The sequence below is a fragment of the Mus pahari genome, chromosome 5 (assembly GCF_900095145.1).
Source record: "Mus pahari chromosome 5, PAHARI_EIJ_v1.1, whole genome shotgun sequence".
Taxonomy (NCBI): domain Eukaryota; kingdom Metazoa; phylum Chordata; class Mammalia; order Rodentia; family Muridae; genus Mus; species Mus pahari.
Window position 1 is genome coordinate 51,280,611 of NC_034594.1, and position 17,291 is coordinate 51,297,901.

Below are 17,291 nucleotides of genomic sequence, written 5' to 3' on the forward strand. Positions count from 1 at the left end.
AAAAAAAAAAAAAAGTAAGCGAGTAAGCTTTAAGCAGAAACCTGCTGCTGTTTATTTTGAAACAGAGATTGATAAAAAACAAAAACAAAAAGATACTTGGCATTCAAAAATAAATAAAACCATGGCTTTGGCAATGAACATTCATTCAAGGTTAAATTTATAAATTTATATTTGGTACACAGAGGCTATGCATTTCAAAGGGGGTTTACATGGTGGATCCCTAAAATCTAAGATCTTTATTCATGATGTCACTTCTGAAACTTCTTTTTTTTATTAGATATTTTATTTATTTACATTTCAAATGTTATTCCCTTTCCCAGTTTCCCCTCCAGAAATCCCCTATCCCATCCTCCCTCTCCCTGCTCCCTGTGAATGTGCTCCCCCAGCCACCCACCCCCACCTCGCCCTGGTATTCTCCTGCACTGGGGCATTGAGCCTTCCCAGGACTAAGGGCCTCTCCTCCCATTGAAGTCCAACAAGACCATAAAGGCATAGTACCTTAAGGATGGAAGTCCCATCCTTTGCTGCAGTTGAAACTCCTTTAGGAATGCAGGATTCATCTTCACATCTTTACTGATGTTATTTGTTATGCGCAGGAATTGATTCGGCTTATTCCTACACTCAGTTAACAGAATTCGGAAAGCATGTGCGTTGTAAGTGAGGCAGCCAAGGGCACAGGAACATGCTGTGCGAACCTGAAACAGGGAGAAATTTCTTACACGTTTTCCTAATATATTATTATGACAAAATATAACTGACAGAATATTTGCTATTTTACCACTTTAAATTACACAATTCACCAGAGCTAAATATATTCATGTATACTTTTTGAATATTACTTTGGGTTCAAATCTCAGTATTTCGGTCTTGAATTTTTAATACGTGTTTGGATTGAGGGAGTCATATGTAGCATATGTAGAATTTATGTCAAAGAGGTTTATCACGATTTTATGAGAAGAAATATAAATAGTGGGCTCTGAAGGCTCAGAGATTATTGATGGCAAGCGATGGAAAGAACTCAAGAGCCAAAGGTTGTGGCTAACTACAGGAAACGGTGTCTTCTACACACAGCAAGGCATTTCTACATATGAACTCAAAATAGTTTCAGTAGCAAGCACAAATCCCATGCAAGCCCAACCCAGACCACACTCCAGCACACAATCCCACCCATAACTACAGAGCTAGCTACACTCCAGCACACAATCCCACCCATAGACACAGAGCTAGCTACACTCCAGCACACAATCCCACCCATAACCACAGAGCTATTGGCAAATGTTAGCTGCCGGGATAGGAACCTCCAGTGGAAAACATCATTCAGGATCACTGGGGCAGGACTGGAAAGTGTTTCAATGTGGGAGTGGGGATGGGTAACGGATGCGTTGAAAAGGAGGCAGGCAAATATGATGAAAACACTTGGTATGATATTCTAAAAAAAAATTTAATAAAATTAGCCTGCCCATAGCTCCAATTAGCTCTGTTGAACCCTAGTTTGGATCCCAGCACCCACAATCAGGCAGCTTACAACCACCTGGAACTCCAAGTCCAGGGGATCCAGCACCCTCTTCTGCTCTCCATGGGGACCTGCATCCACATGCACATACCTACACAGACGCATACACACATTATTAAAAATAAAATACATCTTCAGAAAATTTCTGTAAGCTGGGCACAGTGGAGCACATCTTTAATCCTAGAACTAGGAAGGCACAAGAAAGCGATCTCTGAGTGCGAGGCCAGCCTGGTCTACAGAGTGAGTTCCAGGACAGCCAGGGCTGTTATACAGAGAAACCCTGTCTCGAAAAACCAAATAATTTATTATTTTTTATTAGATATTTTCTTCATTTACATTTCAAATGCTATCCCGAAAGTCCCCTATACCCTCCCTCTGCCCTGCTTCCTTACTCACCCACTCCCACTTCTTGGCCCTGGCGTTCCCTTGTGCTGGGGCATATAAAGTTTGCAAGACCAAGGTGCCTCTCTTCCTAGTGATGGCCGACTGGGCCATCTTCTGCTACATATGCAGCTAGAGACACGAGCTCTGGGGGTACTGGTTAGTTCGTATTGTTGTTCCATCTATAGGGTTGCAGACCCCTTCAGCTCCTTGGGTACTTTCTCTAGCTCCTCCATTGGGGACCCTGTGTTCCTATTATTATTATTGTCAGTATTATTAACATGTGTAAACATGAGCATCAGATATGGATATAAACAGACATCAGTCACCAGGTAGGAGCATGATAGCTCAAGCCTGTCAGATCACTCATTTCACGTCCAGGTCACATCCTCTGCCCCTATTTTCCTTTTCTTTTTCTTTTTTTTTCTTTTTTTGTTTTTGTTTTTGTTTTTGTTTTTGTTTTTGTTTTTCGAGTCAGGGTTTCTCTGTGTATCCCTGGCTGTCCTGGAACTCACTCTGTAGACCAGGCTGGCCTCGAACTTTAGAAATCTGCCTGCCTCTGCCTCCTAAGTGCTGGGATTAAAGGCGTGAACCACCATGCCCAGCTCTCTGCCCCTATTTTTAAAGAATACTGTTAACTGCCCTTGATTTCTAGTCACTGCTCACAATTATCTGTGAGCATATTTGACTTCACTTTAGAATTACTTAAGAATATTAAAAAATGAAAATAAAAGGGCTAACCCACTAACAAATTCTTATATAATACTTTCTAACATTTTAGTTAAATTTCTGTTTTATTGCAGTCTATTTATACACTATATATTTAAAATTTAAGTTATACAAAGCATTGGGTATCATTATGGCACTTTCTTACATCCTTGTCATAATTTGTTTTTAAAGTATGGTGCTCTTCACAAATCTGCACATCATTCCTTCACAGGGCATATGCTAAATTTCTGTGTAACCAAGATTGGTTTTGAAATAAGAGGAATCCTCCTGTCTTGGCTCCCTGAGTGCTGATATTACTGGCATGAACTCTGACATGAAGTTTTCTAGGTTCAACCTTGATTTTAGAATTAAAATAGCCCATTTCATGGGTTTTTGTTTTGGTTTTGTTAGTTTTGTTTTGTTTTTTGGTTTTGGTTTTTTTGGTTTTTTTTTTTTTTTTTTTTTTTGTATTTTAGCTCAGATTAAATTGAACAGGTAATAGATTTTAAACATTCTTAAAAATATTTTAATAAGTATGATATGAGAAAGTATCTTCTTTTTAAACTTATACTGCTTTTTGCTTTGAGGCGATTGATCATAAAGCACTTGTAAAGGTATGTATACGGCTTTCCCAGAGACTTTTCCATCAATGTTAATCATCAATTTTTCTTCTCCATCCTGACCTTCTTTAAGCTTTTAAAAGTGTGTGTGTGTGTGTGTGTGTGTGTGTGTGTCCATCCCCATGGAGACCAGAAGAGGGCATTGGGTCCCCTGGAACTAGAGTTACAAGCAGTTGTGATCCATCCGATATAAGTGCTGGGAGCCAAACTGGGGTCCTCTACAGCAGCAGTACATGCTCTTGAACCATCTCTCCAGTCCCATAGTTTTAAAAAGTTTAATTACAGTTGTTGTATACTGCTTTTGTAAAAATCTGCTTAAATGTTGGAGTTAGAATCAGAATTGTAGATGTCAGATATGACTAATACTATTTTTGAGTTGGGATATTAGTGTCCTCTTGTGTAGGAGAAGCACCGGTTATTGTTTGCAGCACATTCCGTTTTACAAATAGCCTTTTCTTTTTACCTCTTCGCTTCTTGCATACAGGTGGTAGCAGAGCCGCTGGACTGTTCCCAGTGAGACAAAAGCCTCTGGAATCCCAGCTTTCGAATGAGCCAGGCTAGCTATTAAATTACCTAGAATTAAAACAAAGAAAAGCTCTTATATTATCTAAAACTGATAACTGATAGATTGCTTTTTGTTCATGTGTGCATTTCACTGTAAGAGGCTTGAGCTCCAAAACCAAAATGAAGAAGTAAGAAAACATGTACATGTAAATGCAGGATAATCGTTCCCTGTAGTTGTCTGCATTTCTGTGAACACACTAAGACTTACACAGGTTTATTTATAGAAGAAGGAGAGGTTTTTAAAGCTGGAAGCTTTCTGTCTTCCAATGCTTCAAAGTATATCCACTCTTTGGGGGTTATTAAGATTTTATTTATTTAAGTATATAAGTGTTTTTCTTGAACCATATCTGTGCACCATATCTATTTCTTGAGACACAATGGCCAGTGCAAATTGAATTCTCACTTTATAGTCTAAAACAATCATTAAAAGTTTGAAATAATAATTAGAAAAGGAAAAGGCCGTGGTGAAAGTTACTGTGTTCCTCTTCAGTGCGCAGAGTGCATGCCCATTGCTCTATGCAGAAATGGATGTTCAGTATTTTCAGGTATCATAATTTGAAACTACGTAACAGGGAATCAGGCATATTTTAGTATTGTTGAGATTCCAATCTAAAATATTTTATGGTCTTGGACACAAAGCTTGCTCCTTTGTGTAGATGTCATTAGATTTTTGTTGTTTGGGGTTTTTTGTTTTGTTTTGTTTTGTTTGACATTTCTTACCTGTCAAGGCAATAGTAGGAGCGTGGACTGAATTCAGACTGTCAGCTAAGATCTGAATCCCTCTTCCATACAAAGTAACATGGTCCACGTCAATAATGGCTTTAGCTAATACGATGATCTAAAAGATGACAAAACGTAGAATTGATGAGCATTTGGTACTCAGATTTTCTTAACCATTTATGATTTGGGGACATTTTTAGTGAGTCATGGGAATATTTAGTGGACTCCAATAGAAGAGATGGAGAGGTAGAGAGCACAAGTTACATTACTTCCCCCACACCCGCCCCCTGCAAATGGTCACAACAATGACTATGACAGGCCATATTATTTTTTTCTACAGTCAGTCTTTGCAACAGTTGTCCTTGAATTACAAGAGAAGTACTTAATGAGGCTTAGGTTAGAAAAGCTCTGAAGAAAAGCAAGAGACACCAAGGAGCTTAAATACTGTTCGGGGTGCAAGAAGCCATGTAATCAGCTCACGGTCTGCAATTAGACTTGTTTTCAACCCAGCCATGTTTCTTTCCTAGTTCTTTAAACATGATGTGATTAAGATACTGCTGGCATCACAGGGTTGTTATAGACATCAAATGTAACCTAAACAATTCCACATAAAGAAATCCTAGTAATGGACTTTTCATGAGGTAGAGAGGCAAATGTGTCAAGTACTAAATTTCATAAATTAATGAACATTTTTCTAGATCCCCAATGAAGCAGTGTTCACTACAACGTCATACTTGCCGATATGAAATGTTAGGATTGATCCATGTACCTGAAATGCTGCCATTGCCCTCTCTGTTTCAACTCTGGATTGAAGAAATGGCTCGAAAAGAGATACAGTTATCAATCCAGTTTCCAATATCAAGTGCTGCTGAAAACGATCGTTGAAGGCAAAAAGGGTTAGTGCGTAACCGGCTTTCAGACAGACTTCCTAGAGAAGGAGAAACACCAATCATTTAATTTACTTCATCACATGTTCCTAATTGGCCCATAGGTTGCTGACTATTAAAATGCATTTTATTCTCAACAGGAAGAGAAATGTGACATTGTTAGGGGAAATTTTTAAAGAAAAATAATTGCCTAATATTAAGTGTCTTAGAAAAACTCTATCATAAAGTGTTTTCAGAAGCCTCACTGTAGTGTTAGATAAGAGGGAATGGCTGGGGATGAAAAGGCATAACATTAAGTTAAATGTTCAATTAATGGCCGATTTGGGGTTCATCACCAAGCATAAAATTGCTGCCTGTTTTCCTTGGAAAATTTGATTAGCATACCAGTACACAGTCATGACCTATGTACTGGATAGCTTTGTGTCAACTTGACACAGCTGGAGTTATCACAGAGAAAGGAGCTTCAGTTGGGGAAATGCCTCCATGAGATCCAGCTGTAAGGCATTTTCTCAATTAGTGATCAAGGGGGGAGGGCCCCTTGTGGGTGGTGCCATCTCTGGGCTGGCAGTCTTGGGTTCTATAAGAGAGTGGACTGAGCAAGCCAGTGGAAGCAAGCCAGTAAAGAGCATCCCTCCATGGCTTCTGCATCAGCTCCTGCTCCCTGACCCGCTTGAGTTCCAGTCCTGCATCCTTTGGTGATAAACAGCAGTATGGAAATGTAAGCCAAATAAACCCTTTCCTCCCCAACTTGCTTCTTGGTCATGATGTTTGTGCAGGAATAGAAACCCTGACTAAGACAACCTATAAAGAGACATTTCGTATATTCTCTTAAATAATACACTTGCATGTTGCCATGAAGAGCATTTGGTCATAGCATACTGTTTTCTTAGAGCCATTTTGCCCACGTGAGCACACAGAGGCTCTGTGAAGGTCTTACCTTATCTTTGGAGTGAAGAAGATAAAGGACATCAGAATATTCAAATCCTTCATCTTTTTGTAATTCCTTTTTTAGCGAATTATTCCCTAGGACGATGCATGCCAATGAAAATGCCACCTCAACCTAAATATGTGGTTTTCAGAAATTATCTTCCATTCACAGATTACCAATGAATATATTTCATTATGTAAATATTTATACAGACTAGATTATGGAAATATGGTTATAAAGTGTTTTAAAGCATGGTTATTGAGTATAGTTCCCTGACTACTACTTAAAGACTAACGCAGCTTCTGCAGGACTGTTCCTCATAAATTTTAATGGCCAGGAAATGTCCATCTCCTCTGTGTCCAGAGACAATCACACATTTCCTTCTGGGGTGCCAGGGGTGGGGGTGGGGTTCCCAGGGACAGTAGGGTGTGAACAGAGATGCAGTCCTAATCCTACATATGAAGTCGAATCCCTTCTGCTTCTAAACATAAATTTTAAGTATTTGCTGGCATGGGTTTAAAGGCTGTTTTAAGTTGCTAATGACCATGGAGCTGCTGATGTGTAAGGGACCACCTAAGAACTTAAGCAAAGTTTTATAAGAGTAGCATCAAGGCAGAGTTGTTTTCTTTAGTTTTTAGAGTTGTTTAATTTATAGTTATCTTCCATTAGGAAACTGAACCATGTACATCCCTAGACTTAACAGACAGCTTTTGATAGGGCCTCTTTTGAGATTCCACCTTACACCAATCAGATTGGCTGAGATCAAAACTCAGGTGACAGACAGCACATGTTGGTAAGGATATGGAGAGAGAGGAACACTCCAACATTGCTGGTGGGATTGCAAGCTAGTATAACCACTCTGAAAATCAGTCTGGAGGTTCTTCAGAAAATTGGAATAGATCTACCTGAAAACCTAGCTATACCACTCTTGGGCATATACCCAAAGGATGCCCCACCATGCCACAGGGACACATGTTCCACTGTTCCATAGTGGCCTTATATGTGAAAGCCAGAAGCTGGAAAGAACCCAGATGTTCCACAGCAGAAGAATGGATGCAGAAAGTGTGATTCACTTACACAATGGAATGCTACTCAGCTATTAATTACGAGAACATCATGAGTTTTGCAGGCAAATGGATGAAACTAGAAAATACCATCCTGAGTGAGGTAACTCAGACCCAAAAGGACATGCATGGTATGTACTCACTAAGAAGTAGATCTTAGGGGTGGGGGGGAAGAAGTACAGAATACCCAGGATATAATCCACAGAACTCAAAAAGATTAACAAGCTGAAGGGCCCACATTAAGGATGCCTCAATCCCACTTGAGAGGGAGAATAAAGCAATCACAGGAGAGGAAAAGGGAGGGAGGGACCTGGGTAGGAAAGGGGACAGGGAGGGGAAGAGGGGAACAGGATTAGGTATTGTGAGGGACAGGACTGAAGCCCTGAGGGCCAGCATAATGAATGGAAACAGGCAACCTCAGGAGGTAGGAGGTGGGGGAGGGGACCCTCGAGAATGGGAGGTGAGAGACTCTCAGGACTCAAAGGGAGGGAACTTAAGATAAAATGTTCTACAGTGTGTAGAGGGGAATTGTAGAGTCCACCTCCAGCAGAAATACAGGGCACCAAGTGGAGGGAAGAGGTTGCCATCCCACAGTCAAAAACTGACCCAGAATTGTTCCCGTCTAAAAGAACTGCAGGAACAAAAGGAAGAGCCTGAGGGAAAGGAGGTCCAGCGACAGGTCCAAATTGGAATCCAGCTCAAGGGGAGGCCCCACAGCCTGACACTATTACTGATGCTATGGTGTGTTTACAAACAGGAACTGCCCTCCAAAAGGTCCAACAAGCAGCAGAAAGAGTCAGATGCAGATATTTACACCCAACCAATGGATAGAAACTGGTGCCCCCCCCCAGGTTGAATTAGGGAAAAGTTGGAGGAAGCTGAGGGGGAAGGCAACCCTATAGGAAGACCAGCAGTCTCAACTAATCTAGACCCCCAAGATCTCTCAGACACTGAGGCACCAACCAGGCAGCATACACCAGCTGATAAGAGGCCCCCAACACACATACAGCAGAGGACTGCCAGTTGGGGACTCAGTGGGAGAAGATGCACCTAACCCTCAAGAGACTTGAGGCCCCAGGGAGTGGGCAGGTCTGGTGGGGTGGAGGTTTGCTGTTTGGGGGGTGGGTACATCCTTTTGGAGACATGGGGGAGGGAGGGAGGTATGGGAAAATAAAAAAAGAAGAAGGGGGGGAGAGAGAGAGAGAGAGAGAGAGAGAGAGAGAGAGAGAGAGAGAGAGAGAGAGAGAGAGAGAGAAAGCATAACCATTGTGAAATGTTCTGTCCATTGTAGAGTCTAATTTTCAGGAAAGTGACTGAAAGTATTTAGGTTATAGATTAACAAGTTTAAAAATTTTTGAAAAAAAATGGATAAAATGGAAGTTTTCCATAGTCTTATGAAATATACTTTAAAGGTCTATATAATTTTTATTTATAACTCAAAACAAAAGTGATTTGTAGCTTATGCTTACCTTTATTTCCTACTAAACTATCACAATTAAATCATCCCTTTTGTATCCTGAATGGGGGGCAAGTGTCATATAGTATCTATTCCTATGTGTCTATAAAAGGAAATATACCAACAAGATTTTGCTGACAGAACCCTGATATAGCTGTCTCCTGTGAGGCTATGCCAGTGCCTGGCAAATACAGAAGTGGATGCTCACAGTCATCTATTAGATGGAGCACAAGGTCCCCAATGAAGAAGCTAGAAAAAGTACCCAAGGAGCTGAAGGGGTCTGCAACTCTATAGGAGGAACAACAATATGAACCAACCAGTACCCCCAGAGCTTGTGTCTCTAGCTGCATATATAGCAGAGGATGGCCTAGTTGGCCACCAGTGGGAGGAGAGGCCCTTGGTCTTGAGAAGATTCTATGCCCCAGTATAGGGGAATGCCAAGGCCAGGAAGTGGGAGTGGGTGGGTTGGGGAGCAGGGGAAGGGGGGAGGGTATAGTGGATTTTCGGAGAGGAAATTGAGAAAGGGGATAGCATTTGAAAATGTAAATAAAGCCGGGCATGGTGGCACACGCCTTTAATCCCAGCACTCGGGAGGCAGAGGCAGGCGAATTTCTGAGTTCGAGGTCAGCCTGGTCTACAAAGTGAGTTCCAGGACAGCCAGGGCTATGCAGAGAAACCCTGCCTCGAAAAACCAAAAAAAAAAAAAAAAAAAAAAAAAAAAAAAAAGAAGAAGAAGAAGTAAAGAAAATGTAAATGAAGAAAACATCTAATAAAAAAGGAAATATTACTATTCATTAATATATTAATCTGCATTTTTCTATTTCTCATATCTTGAAAGACCTGATATGATAACTTATGATTTATCTTTTTCAATATATCTATAAAAGGAAATATTTCTATTCACTATCACATTATTCTATATATATTTCCTTATCACTAATAGAGCCCCTGGCAAATATGAGAAGAAAATGTATTATGGTTTTTGTTGTTATAATTTCCCTCTTGGCCACCTAAAAATTCCTGACTGTCTATGGCTTTGGTAAAGGGTTTGAGTTGATGCTGGCTACTAAAGGCATGGATGGAAGAGTGACTAACTCTCAAAGACCATATAGTAATTCATTATAATCCGGCCTTTAGCACACTGGTTGACAGTCAGCCCATACTGTGTTGAGAAACAGTGCCATGCAACGCACTAAGGAAGAAGGAAGCTATTCTATGAATACACAGTGAATGGCTAAGGAATACGTGTGTAAGACTTTCATGTGTTATTTGAAAAAAATAATATTTACTACATTAATCTTTTCTGCTTAAAAATTTTAGATTTTTGTTTTAAAAGTTAAGTTGTTATTCTTATAAACTTGCATAATCTAAGTTACACATTATTTGTAAAGCTATTGTATATATTGCATTTACTGTGTCAGAAACATTTAAAACCTTAATACATACCCTAATGTTAATTGAAGGATGATTTCTTAGTAGCTGAATAAGCACTGGAAGAGCATTCTCCTCTACAACAAATTGTTGACTCATGGGATTGCTTGTGTGGGCCACACCTGTAAGGCTCTCATAGGTCAATGAGGTCATGGTTTTGTTTTATATTGTAAACTGTAGAGTCAAACTTAGCTTGGCTTTGATTGATAAACTATCTTAAGGTAATGTGGCTAGCAAATTTTAAGAACATGGTATATTGACACTATTTCAATACTCCTGCTTTAATTCTTTAAAGGGCAGAATGAATAAGCATGGAAAATTCATTATTAAAATTGTAAATGGTTTTATAATAGAGACACAGCACATAAAGTTGAAAAATGCTACATTGCTAAAGAATAACAGCCTGTATTAAAAGTATCTTAATCAAAAAATGAGCAATCACTAAGTTAAATTTTCTAGCTTTCTTAAATTGCATATAGTAATAAGATGAACATTACCTTTATAACATTCTATACTTTTGAGTCGCAATCTTATATCAGGAGAAAAGTTAATCTCATTTTTGTGAATATGCATAAAATTTTAATTTTGCTTGGCCAAGGAATGCCATTTTGTATATTGTAGGTTTATATACTTAAATATAGTATATATATATATATATATATATATATATATATATATATGTACACTATATAAATATAGCAAAAAAACTTATACACTTAAATAAAAAAATACAAGTTTAGGCTTCTTTAAACATTGACAAAGAGCCAGCCACTTATTTTATTTAGAAAGTTTAAATTAACTAGGGGGAGTAGAATGATCAATAGTCATTTTATTTTTTTCTCCTTTTATCTCCTTCACCACCCCATATAAGTCCAGTTGTTAGGTGGATGATCAAGCAAAGATAGGTAGATAGATAGATAGATAGATATAGGTAGAATATATATATATATATATATATATATATATATATATATATATATATATGTGTGTGTGTGTGTGTGTGTGTGTTACCATTTACTAGATTTGTTTGATTTGTGCAACTATGTCTATGTATGCTTATGTTCCAGCTGGAATTACAGGAAGGGTGCTAAGAATATGGATGCTAAAGACTGAAATAGGTCCTCTGGAAGAGCAATAAGCTGTCTTAACAACTGAGCCATCTCTTTAATACCCATTTACTAGAATTTTATTATAAGAAAATCTATTATCATAGATTCCAGCTATGGAAGAGACATTGTTTTCTGGATTATTTATTTCTTATAATAGTTAATGAACTTCTACAGATATTTTTCGTGAGCATGGAATTAAAATGGAACTACTAACTTCAACATCGGGGTGCTTTTGAGAAAATACAATTACATGGAGAAACAAACATGCACAAAAAAGATCTTTTCCGTTGTTTGCAAGACATCTACAGACTCTGCTCTGACTTGCTATTGTCAGCAAAGAACCCAAATTTTATTGGTAGAGCAATCACTAAATATTCTGCAACTTTTTTCATGAACCCTGAAATGTAAGTCCTTTTGCAACAAAGGCTACTTTATATAAACAAAGAGTTATTTATATAAATAAACAAGAATTGAAAAAATATAATTGAATGTTTACCTTAAGAAATTTCTGACTCGACATTTTAAACTTATCTTAAAATAAATGGAATTATATTCAGTTCAAAATAATCAATGCTCATTGTCTTCATTTTCTATTTTACTGTGAATTCAAGAGCAAGACAGATATGAAATTCTTAATGTCACCATTTTAACTGACCAAGTTGATTTAAACTCCTTGTAAATCTTTGAGATCTCTTATAGTGTGAATAGTGATAAAGAGGCGATGCCTACTTCTCTACCGGTCTTTTCTTTTTCTCGTAGTACTTAAACAATTGAGATTGTATACAAACCAGTACAAATGGACCCCACGGCTCTGATGACGCTCAGAAGTGTACCTTCGGGTATCTTATTCATCCTCAGCAGGCGGACCAGTGGTGCAATGCCCTTGCCTTCACATATTTGATTCTGATGCATCCTACTGTCCTTACTTAGAGCTATGACTGCTTCGCCTCCTGGTAACAAAAAGTAAGAGGTGGGTATGAACTTTGGTGTCTACTACATCAGCAGTTATGCAAAGAAAGCAACTTACCTACATACTGCATCTTAGCTGAAGGTGACAAAAGCATGCTTATTATGAGGTTGTAGCCAATCTGCTCTGCCATATACTTTTGCTGTTTCAATGTTTGTCCTGCCAAGGCCCAAAGTGCTATGGCTCCTTGCTCCTTAACATCTATTTGAAAGGCCTATTCAAACAAAAACATGGCATTCACTCAGTGCATGTGTACTAAACACATTACAGATGTATAGTTTATAAAATACACATTCAGAATTTTGTTTGATTTTTCAATCTTCAAATAAAATTCAAAATAAAATAAACCATCTAAACAACTGGAAAAGTAATGATAAGATCTCTACCTGTAGAAGTTTTAGGAGGTCCTTAGTTAATTCTCTTTCCAGAAATTCCTTCTGGATCAAAGGGTTGCAACTTGCCAGTGATTCCACAGCCATTGCACCTTTCACTTGGACACTGAGCTGCTTCCCTTTAAAAAGAGCTACCAGGGGAGGGATAGCCCCTTCCTTTGCTATAGCATCCTGCACCTCCTTATTGTCGCGGGCGACCTCAGCAATGGTAGCTGAGGACAGTGCCTTCAGCACATCTTCAAAAGAGTGAAGAGTAAGGAAACAAGCCATTGAAAATGTAAATATATTACATTTCTACAGAGTTCCACATATTACAAAGTCAAATTTATAATTCAAAGAAAAATTTAGAAAACAAATATAAATAAACTGTCCAGGTTCATCATTTAGATCGCCTTGTTTGCTGCTTCTATAGAGATACTTGGCATATTTAGATAATTGTAGACATATTCAATATAATTGTACTACAAATGAACTATTTTTATATTATTTTATTAACATAAATATCGAAAATGCCTTCTAAATATTTCATCAATAGTTATATCACATTGAAAATGTGTGTTGCTTCAAACTTTTTCACTGTTTTAAATAATTCCAAGAAAATTTTTCTTAACATGTAGATATTTATCAGTTCCCTTTCCTTTAGCATAGAGTCTCAAGAATTACTGGGATAATTCAGTACATTTCACTAAATTGATTTCTAAAAGGATCAGCAGCATGTTATTCTTTATATAATCAAAATCAATTTGACTTTGTCTTCAAGATAAATATTATCATTAAAAATGAACACATGAAACTTGCTAACTTGATAGACAAGGATGGCATTTCATTTTATTTTGTTCTTACAATTTACAGAAAAGTGTAAGAGTGAGAGAAGATAAATACTTTACCTGCATTTAGAAATTTAATACACGGTTACATTGATTTTATATATCTATCTACAACTTAGTTTTGCTCACTCTATCCATCCGTGTGTGTGTGTGTGTGTGTGTGTGTGTGTGTGTGTGTGTGTGCTGCCCTGGCTAGCTTGAAACTCACTACACAGGTTAAACTGGCCTTAGACTCTCAGAGATCCATCTGGCTCTCTGCCTCTCTCATGCCAGAACTGAAGGAGTGCACCACTAGGCTAGGCTACAATTCCGTTTTCTACATATGTGGTGGGAGCATGCAGGTCTTTACACCCACAGATGATCAGGGAAGCCAGGAATTTTAAGCATACAGGATTGGCCTCTTAATGGAAAGGACATATAACATATCATTCCATCCAGAAGGCTGGGAATGGAGGAGATTAATAACTTGGTGATCTGTATTAGCAGTAGGGTCAGGTCATGTCAAGCTCCCACAACCAGGACTGAAGGCGGCTAATAATAGCCCAAATAACCTCTACACTATTTGTATGACTGAGATTATGTCAGATCCTTCCTTGGGCTTTGAAGCTAATACATGTAGCCTATCTCTAGAACCCACTTCTTTGGAAAAATGACATGTATTTTGAGTTGTGTTTTTTAAAGATTTATTTATTTTATGTATATGAGTACACTGTAGCTGTACAGATGGTTGTGAGTCACCATGTGGTTGCTGGGATTTGAACTCGGGACTTTCAGAAGAGAAGTCAGTGCTCTTAACCGCTGAACCATCTCTCCAGCCCCTTGAGTTATGTTTTCATGTAATTATGCTTCCTTGTGCACAAGGTCTTGTATTATACCTGGAAACTTTTTTTCCAAATTATTCTTTGTTTAAATATGCTGGCAAGAAACCACCTGGCATCAGACCCTGGAAGTTTGATTCAACCTGGCTGAGTACGTTAGGCTAAACTGAGCTTTCCTAAATCTCTTCATGGCTCATTTTGCTGTTGACCATGATGTATACAAGGAATCCACACACATTTGAGGATATGTGTAGCATATAGATACAGAGAGCAATCAGTGGATGCAATACTTTAGCCATATTTATCTGCTATCCTGTAATGTCCTCTGTAACACTGTTCTCTCAGACTGAGAGATGCATTTCATTTATGATGTCTGTATTTTCTATAATCTACAACTGTTCTTTACCTTCGGCGACTTAGAATTTTTAAATGTATATTAGTCATTTATTTTAAATCACAGTTCATATTTATTTAATGTTGCTCATACTTCAAGAGCACCTCCATTCAGAATATTTTAAAAGTGACATCAGGTTCTTTGATGGTAATTCATATAGTGTTAAATGATGGTTCTGTTTTCATTAATGATATTAATTAAGATGCCCCAGTTTCTATACTGTTTCGTTGCTATTGTTGCCTTGCTTCTAATTAAAAAAAGATAATTTAATATTGTGTAAATAAATCAGACATACCTTTAATCCCAGCACTTGGGAGGCAGCTGGATCTCTGTAAGATCTAGCCTTGCCTGGTCTACCCAATGAGACCTTGCCTCAATAATAATAATAATAATAATAATGATGATGATGATGATGATGTCTTCATCAAGATTTTCCACCAAAATTGAGCAGAATTTTTCAATTTTCCCTGAACCAATCTTAAAAATTTTATAAGATATTAGTTTGCCAAATCAACCTTCCTTTCTCAAAAAACAAAGTAAAACAGAAATCATGAACCCACTTAGAAACTATTTTCTTAATACTCGATGCCTTAGCAATCCGGCTCATAGCAAAGAAAACTGGCTTTTAAAATACTGAGGTTATAAGTAAAATTTAAGCAGATGGAAAAATAATTAAATTTTAAATTTAAATGCTTCATACTTTTAAAGAAAAGAGGACAGATTATCATGTAGGAAAACAATGCTTATTTTTAGGTGTTAGACCTAACAGGGAATTCTATTTTTAATAATTTTATTATTTTTAATTCTATGTATGTGACTGTGCACATGACTACAGATTTCCTGAAAGGACAGGGGCATCAGATGCCCTGGAGCTACCTGAGGTGGAAGCTGGAAATTGAATGCAGATCTTCTGGAAGAGCAGTGCCTGTGATTAACCACTGAGCCATTTCTCCATCCCCCAGGGAAATATTTTAATTATTTGCTTGTATTTTTTGTGAAATCATTTAAGTTATTGCTATAATTACTTCTCTTTATAATATCTAGAACAGGCAGAGAAAAAAGAGCTAGTCTCTAAGTTTTAATTAATGATACAAAGAAAGAAAGAATTATAAATAAAATTTAAATGATTAAATTGTACAGAAAAACTATCCCTCCATGCTGCTCCTCAAGTACCCAGTAGATACATTTAGAAGTATAGAAAAACTTGGGCTGGGACAGTGCCCTAGGCAGACCTGAGTCCCACAACACCCAGAGGAAGCTCCACTCCCAGGTGCTCTAAGATGCCCAGGATCATAGGATCATAGGATCATAGGTGGCATAAGAAGAGCTTGGGTACTAACTCTGTAGCCAGTCCCATAATACCCAGAAGAAGCTCCACTCCCAGGTGCTCTAATACACCCAGGATCCCAGAGTTAGGTCAGACCAGAATCTCAGGGTCCCAGAGGCAGCTTGACTCCCAGGAGTTCTGATACACCCAGGATCTCAGGATCACAAGATCTCAGAATCACAGGATCACAGAGACAGGTGAACTCTGAGGAGTTCTGACACAACCAGGATCACAGGAAGGACAGTTCCAGTCAGATTTATTGAGGGCAGGGAGCACTAGAGATAATCAAATGGTGAGAGTCAAGCACAAGAACATAAGCAACAGAAACCAAGGTTACTTGGCATCATCAGAACCCAATTCTCCCACCATAGCAAGTCCTGGATANACCATCACATTGGAAAAGCAAGATTCAGATCTAAAAATCACTTTTCATGATGATGATAGAGGACTTTAAGAAGAACATAAACAACTCTCTTAAATACAGGAGAACACAGGTAAACAGCTAGAAGCCCTTAAAGAGGAAACACAAATTTCCCTTAAATTATTACAGGAAAACACAATCAAAAAGGTGAAGGAAATGATCAAAACCATCCAAGATCTAAAAATGAAAATAGAAACAATAAAGAAATCACAAAGGGAGACAACCCTGGAATTAGAAAACCTAGGAAAGAGATCAGGAGTCAGAGATGCAAGCATCACCAATATAATACAAGAGATAGAAGAGAATCTCAGGTGCAGAAGGTACCATAGAAAACATTGACACGCCAGGCAAAGAAAATGCAAAAAGAAAAAAGCTCCTAACCAGAAACATCCAGGAAATCCAGGACACAATGAGGAGACCAAATCTAAGAATAATAGGTATATAAGAGAGTGAAGATTCCCAACTTGAAGGGCCAGTAAATATCTTCAACAAAATTATAGAGGAAAACTTCCCTAACCTAAAGAAAGAGATGCCTATGAACATACAAAAAGCCTATAGAACTCCAAATAGGCTGGACCAGAAAAGAAATTCCTCCCATCACATAGTTATCTAAACACCAAATGCACTAAACAAAGAAAGAATATTAAAAGCAGTAAGGGAAAAGTAATTGAGAAGTCTGGTATAATTCTGATAGGTCTGCTCTTCTCATCAGAGACTATGAAAGCCAGAAGATCCTGGACAGATGTTATACAGACCTTAAGAGA

The 17,291-nt window shown here is 38.1% G+C and overlaps 1 protein-coding gene across 3 annotated transcripts in view; it reads right to left on the reverse strand.

The window, feature by feature from the left end:
* The window catches only part of Ankar (ankyrin and armadillo repeat containing), a 57,878-nt gene that overhangs the window by 3,713 nt on the left and 36,874 nt on the right, over window positions 1-17,291 (reverse strand). For all 3 annotated transcript variants that reach the window (XM_021198614.1, XM_021198613.1, XM_021198612.1), the window contains 9 exons: window positions 12,735-12,976; window positions 12,409-12,562; window positions 12,170-12,331; window positions 10,288-10,394; window positions 6,331-6,453; window positions 5,276-5,434; window positions 4,507-4,624; window positions 3,686-3,795; window positions 499-695 (listed from right to left, as the gene is read on the reverse strand). In XM_021198614.1, the coding sequence (XP_021054273.1) occupies window positions 499-695; window positions 3,686-3,795; window positions 4,507-4,624; window positions 5,276-5,434; window positions 6,331-6,453; window positions 10,288-10,394; window positions 12,170-12,331; window positions 12,409-12,562; window positions 12,735-12,976 (1,372 nt within the window). The remainder of the gene's footprint in view (window positions 1-498; window positions 696-3,685; window positions 3,796-4,506; window positions 4,625-5,275; window positions 5,435-6,330; window positions 6,454-10,287; window positions 10,395-12,169; window positions 12,332-12,408; window positions 12,563-12,734; window positions 12,977-17,291) is intronic.